Source organism: Molossus molossus, unplaced genomic scaffold (assembly GCF_014108415.1).
Source record: "Molossus molossus isolate mMolMol1 unplaced genomic scaffold, mMolMol1.p scaffold_m16_p_14, whole genome shotgun sequence".
Taxonomy (NCBI): domain Eukaryota; kingdom Metazoa; phylum Chordata; class Mammalia; order Chiroptera; family Molossidae; genus Molossus; species Molossus molossus.
The window spans coordinates 1,250,358-1,256,562 of NW_023425349.1; the positions used below are offsets into that span (position 1 = coordinate 1,250,358).

A 6,205-nucleotide genomic window follows, 5' to 3' on the forward strand; every position below is an offset into this window, starting at 1 on the left:
GGTGCCTGCAGGACACCCCTGGGCTCGGGTGGTCCCACTCAAGGCGCAAGGACAGCCTCTCCTGTTGCCTGCTCCCAATGGCTCCCAGCATCACCCAGAGCTGCCCCCTTGGCTGCGCCCCACGCTGGAGACCACCTGCCAGCCTCAGTGCACCCACTTCCCAAAGGGGTACCCTGAACTACACCCCGCTGCCCCACCCTCTGGTTCACAATCAACTGCTCTGGCTTCCCTGCCAGAGCGCGGCCACCAGGGGGCCTCGGTACGCAGGGTTGCACCCCGTCCAGCGCAGGCCAAGCAGGCCCTGGAGCCGGCAGATGGGCAGCGAGGCTCTGGCCTCTCTCCCCAAGGGCCCCTTGGTCTGGGCTGGGTGGCTTGTTGTCTGCAAGGGGCAGTGACCAGGGGGCTAGTTGCCTGCCCTTTACCTGGGCTTCAATTGGTGCCCACTGGGAGGTTGGCCCCGCAACAGGCCCGAGGGCTCAGCTGCAGTGACGGTGGGTTCCTGCCTCTGAGATGCTCCCGGGCCGTGAGCTGGAGTTGGGTGCCCACCTGCACCCCGAGGTCTGGGGAGGAGACCGCAGGAGGAGGCCCCCACTTCCTTTTCATCAGGCTCACCTTCCTTTCCTCTGAGAACTTCTTCTTCTGAACCATTTCTGGGCTCCCCCTTGGAGCCCCATTTCCCAGCCGCAGGTTCCCCTGAGGGGGCACCGTGGCGGCCAACGGAGTGGCAAGTTCTCATAAGGGAGCAGCAGAGCCAGGGCGGAGGTGGCAGGCGCTTTCGAATCCACCCAGGAAGGGAGCCGACTGTGGTGTGGGCGAGGCCTGTGGCAAGGGTCTGGGCCGGCCTGACCCAGCAAACAGGAAGGACAAAGGTTCTGGCAACCAGAAGCCAGGCTGCTATCGGGCTGCGGCAGGACCAGCGCCTTCCTGTGTGCCCTGCTGCCGCTGGGTGCCCGCCGCTGGGAAAAGCGGTGGGTTCGCACCAGGCCCAGAGCAGGGCGTGGCTCCTGTGGGGTCTCCTGCCAGAGAGGAGATGCCCGGGCGGGGCCAGAAGCCCAGTGCCACCGTGTTCATCTCCCTAAATGCTGGGGTGACTGGACGGCGGGGGCTGGTGACAGCCACCCTCTCTGTTCAGGTCCTGATGCTGGGCAGCAGGGAGCTAGGTGTGGCTGCTGCATCCACACCTTGGGTCTGCCAGAGGGTTTCCGACGACCCACAACCCTCCGCCCCTTCTTCGATATTGCACAAGGCCTCGCCACAGCTCAGAGGTTCTGCTGTGGGCGGGGAAGCTCTGAGGAGCCACACTCCCCCCTCTAGACCTGCCTGTGTCCTCTGTGGGTCTGCTACCAGCTCCCTGGTTCCCACCCTGATGGCAGTGGAGGAGCTGGGGGAGGCCAGCAGCCCCGGGACTCAAGAGCGGAGGACAGGAAGGCAGGACCGAGGGAGGCCTCCGGCGCAGCATGGGGCCGCAGACCCAGTCAGCGGTTCCTGGTTGCTGCTCTTTCTACAACATCTGGCCCGAAGCCCCAGGCACCCAACTGACCTGAGGCCTCCAGGACACTGAGCACAAGGGCCCGGACCTGCTGGGCCACATCCTGGACCAAATAAGAGTCTGGCTGGGGTGGGACATCTGACCACGCTGACCGGCCATATCTCCAGCTCAGAAGACCCAGAGCAAAAGGGGAAGTAACTGGACCTCCAGGCTGGGACCCGGGCTGGCTGGAGGGGGGGAGGAGAAGGGTTCTAGATCCCAGCCTTCCTCTTCCTAGATCAGGTGCCAGCCCCCTGCCCGCCTGCGTCAGGGACACAAGGACTCCTTCCCTTTCCAGCCTGGAAAGCCCCCGCCTGCCCCCACCCTCATCCTGAGCTGTGGGCCTGGAGGAAGAGACCTGGAGCCCCCAAGGACAATCCTCCCACCCCTGTCCTGCTCATCAGCCGTCCAGGACCCTGGGCCTGCCTCCAGCCTGGGGTTTCCACAAACATGTGTCGTGGGGCAGGGGGGAAGGGCCCTGCAGCCGACCGGGGCCAGGCCCAGCCGAGCAGCTGCCCACGGTGGGCATGTGCCAGGGCCTCACTGGACAGGGCCTCACTCCTCGGACCCTGTGATGGACCCTCAGTGGGACTCTGAGCTCTGGCACCAGGTGTCCGAGAGGAGCAGGTTGGCAGGGTGGGGTGAGGTGGCCCTGTTAGAAGCAACAGGAGAAACCTCCGCCTCCTGGCAAAGAGCTGAGCACAGCAAGTCTGCAGTGTGAGGGGCTGGGAGCCCATGGCAGAGCCGAGCAGATGGTGAGCAGGGGAAGTGGGCAATGCCACCACAGGAGAGGCGGGGGTGCTGGTCCGGGACTCGGTGAGGCCTCCGAGGGAAGGAAGCCTGCCTTCCCCAGGTGCCCCAGGCCTGGGCGGGGGGCAATGGCTGGGTCCTCGGTTTCTGGGGAGCCCTTCTGGGGTGCCCTTCCTATGAGCACCTCGCCTCACACCCAGAGGATGGGTGGAGGCGGGGTAGGAGTGGAGGTTCGTGCCTCAGGTCATCTCCAGGGTGCAGGCAGGGGTGGGGCGGGGGGAGGATGCTCTGGTTTTCCCTCACCCTGGGCAGATGAAAGGAGTTTGCTCAGGTGCGGCTGAGTGCAGTGTGCACCTGTAATTTCAGGGTACCTCTGCCTGGTGGCTGCCGTGATTTGAGAACCTCGGGTTTCTTAGATGACTGATTCTGGGAGCTGTAGATGAATAATGTCGGTGAGTGTCTGCTTCTTAGAGAGGCCCAGGCTGGGAGACGGGGCTGTGGGTGAGGACGGGGAAACAGCCTGTCTTTCTGTGTCCTTCACAGGGTGTGACTGTGCCCAGAAGCTTCAGGCTTTGGTGGGCCTGGGCCGGGGCAGCCCTGCTCGTGGCCCTCTGGCTCCTGTGGCTACCCTGGTGGGGCGCTGGGGAGGTCCCAGTGCCCCGGGGCACACTCACCATCCTGATCTGGCACTGGCCCTTCGTCAGCCAGTCCCCAGAGCTGCCCAGCGACACCTGCGCCCGCTACGGCGTGCCCCACTGCCGCCTGAGCACCAACCGCAGCCTGCTGGCCAGCGCCGACGCTGTGGTCTTCCACCACCGGGAGCTGCAGAACAGGCGCACCCAGCTACCCCTGGCCAAGCGGCCACCGGGGCAGCCCTGGGTGTGGGTGTCCTTGGAGTCGCCTACCTACACACATGGCCTTAACCGCTTCCAAGGTATCTTCAACTGGGTCCTGAGCTACCGGCACGACTCAGACATCTTTGTGCCCTACGGCCGCCTGGAGCCCTGCGAGGGGCCCGCGCCCCCTCTGCCGGCCAAGAATGGGGTGGCTGTCTGGGTGGTCAGCAACTTCCACGAGACGCAGCGGCGTGTGCAGCTGTACCGGGAGCTGGCGCCACACCTGCCAGTGGACGTGTTCGGCCAAGCCAACAGGCGGCCACTGTGCGGGAACTGCCTGCTGCCCACCATCGCCCGGTACCGCTTCTACCTGGCCTTCGAGAACTCGCAGCACACAGACTACATCACGGAGAAGCTCTGGCATAACGCACTGACGGCCGGCACTGTACCCGTGGTGCTGGGGCCACCGAGGGCCACCTATGAGGCCTTTGTACCTCCTGACGCCTTTGTCCACGTGGACGACTTCAACTCCACCCGAGAGCTGGCTGCCTTCCTTGTGGGCATGAATGAGACCCAGTACCGGAGCTACTTCACCTGGCGAGAACGGTTCTGTGTGCGACGGTTCAAAACCTGGGAGGAGCGCTTCTGCGCCATCTGTGCCCGCTACCCCCACCTGCCCCGCGACCAGGTCTACCAGGACCTCCAGGGCTGGTTCCAGACCTGAGCTCCGGCAGGCAGAGGAGGTGGGGGAGAATGGCTGAGAATGGGCTGTGTGGGTGCACAGCTGGATGGTCAAGTCAAACCACCAGGCCTCTGACTCCCACAGGCAACTGTCAGGCTAACATGGAGGCTGGAGTCAGACAGTGGGCTATCTGGGCGGGCTGCCTGGAGGAGGAGGTGGTGGGCATTGGAGCAGGCATTTGTGGGGGAGGTGAGAGCAGTGAGGGAATCAATGGGGTACGTGATGTGGAGGTGGATCGGAGAGGCTGCTAAGGACCTCTCTCCCCACCTTGATCAAATCTTGGGTAAGTCAAGGCTGTGCCTTGATGTGGGGATGTGGAGACTTGGGGCTGAGGACATGCCACCCTGTGGTTTGTGGGGGCAAAACCTGCCCCCCTGGAGCCTCCTCTGTACCCAAGGTCCCCAGGCCCAGGGTATGCAGCCACACTGCCCACTCCGACCACAGGTCTGGAGTCCTGATGTGCAGCCCTGTGCTGCTGGGCACTGCGCTGAGCAAGCCTGCAGCCCACTCGGGGAGGGGCCATTGACCAATAAAGAAATGAAAGACGAGTGGTATGTGTCAAGTCTGGGAAGCACAGGACCCCACATATCTGCCACCCCGCCACACAGGCCTCCTTGTCCCATTCAAGGAACTTCCTGCTCCACCTCAAGGACTCCCTCTGCCCGAGACACCCTCCCCCGGATGGCTCTGCCACTCCCCTGTTCCTCCAGCCTCCACCAAATGGCTGGGAATCAGAGTCTTCCCTGACCCCCCAAAGACCGAGTGGGCAAACAGCAGGGGGCAAAGTCAGGAACCTGGCTGCGGGGAGGGTGGAAGATGCCCGTTCTCGAAGACCTGGAATTTCATCCTCAGGCTGGATCTGCTTTCTGATGTGGGTTTCCCTCTGCCAGGCAGCTGGTGGCAGGGAGGCAGCGAGGGGCCCCCAGGACGCTGCTGCAGCTGGGGACGCTTGGGGGCAGGGGGCTGAATAAGAGAAGCTGGGGGTGCTGACAGGGGCCCCAACAGGCTGAGCCCCTGTGACAGGAGCTCAGGACTTGTTCCTGCCCTAGGTGGGGTTGGGCCAGTGGGCCTAGGCAGGAAACTGCCCTCCCCCTTGGCAGTGGCTTGCAGGAGAGGCCTGCCGGTGACTTCCTGTCCTGACCTAGCCCGGCGGTCCTTCCCAAGGCTGACCACTCTCCCATCTTCCGACCCAGCCAGGGAGAAGGAAGTGTGCTCAGGCTGCAGGGGTGGGTGGGTGGGGCATGGTGCCCACACACCTGCCCCAGGCTGCCCCCCCCCCCCCACTTCAAAGAAGGAGCTGGGAGCTTCAGTCCCCGAGGTCTGCCATCAGTGTTCGGTGTGACCTCTATGTGCACCCCAGACACTGGCCATCACATAACCTCCGGTTCCCATTCACACGTGGAGAAACTGAGGCTGAGAAGGAGTCATCAGAGCCACCCACCGGGCCTCGCAGGGTGCAGGGGCTGGCCTTCCCTCTGCTGCCCTCTGCTGACCACCTCGGGAATGGACGCTGCAACCTCCCAGCCCTCTCAGGCCGCATCTCCGGTTCCTGCTCCAGCAGGCACCAAACCACCTCTGCGTGATTCACTGGACCCCAAACCCCCTGTGCAGAGGTCAGTCTCGGCCTCCGATATGGCCGCAGCTGCTGCTCTGGAAAATGAGCCGCTCACAGAGGGGGCAGCCTCAGTCCCCCCAAGCACCCTGCCTTTACCTGCTGCACAGGGCAGTTCTGGGGTCAGCGCCCCCCCCCCCCCCCGTGCCCAGGAAGCAGCCAGGCCCATCTTGCCACTTAGTCCCCAGGTGGCTCACTCCCCAGGGACATGGGAGGGGCAGCCCCACCCCCACTAAGGGCGCAGGTTGGGTGGAACGTGGAGTCTCCAAGCCTTGAGGGTAGTGGACGACCGGCCCAGGTGGAATCTCCATCCAGGGTCACGATCGCCCCTCCCCAAGTGAGGGAACTGTCCCCCTCCAGCCGGCAGTGACCGGAACCTGGGGCTTAGACGTCCAGCTGAGATTCCCGCCACTAGTCCTGCGAGGGAGGCGGGCGGATGAGGTGACCCGGTGGGGGCCCAGCGTCCCCTCAGGACGCTCTCGGGGCCAGTAACCACCTTGGGGCGCCTCTGCGAGAGGATTCGAACGGGGGTGAGGACTGCGCGCAGGCCTGGGGACCCCGGGAGAAGAGCGCCCTGGAAGGGGTGAGTGAGGATCTGGGTTGGATGTGGGCCCGTGGGCCGTCCTTCCAGCGCCTGGCGGGATGGGGACGACCGGAAGCCTCGGTGGCGGGCAGAGCTCCAGGAACTGCCCGCGCGAACGGGCGGCGTCGGGGGCCGGGGGCGGGACAGCCGAGGC

At 64.7% G+C, this 6,205-nt stretch overlaps 1 protein-coding gene across 1 annotated transcript; it reads left to right on the forward strand.

Annotated features, from left to right (window-relative positions):
• The first annotated feature begins 886 nt into the window (after positions 1-886).
• Positions 887-4,833, forward strand: FUT7 (fucosyltransferase 7). Its single transcript, XM_036261179.1, has 3 exons — positions 887-2,283; positions 2,645-2,730; positions 2,822-4,833. The coding sequence occupies exons 2-3, from the start codon at positions 2,725-2,727 to the stop codon at positions 3,836-3,838; spliced, it is 1,023 nt and encodes a 340-aa protein (XP_036117072.1). The 5' UTR covers positions 887-2,283; positions 2,645-2,724; the 3' UTR covers positions 3,839-4,833.
• The last annotated feature ends 1,372 nt before the right edge of the window (positions 4,834-6,205 follow it).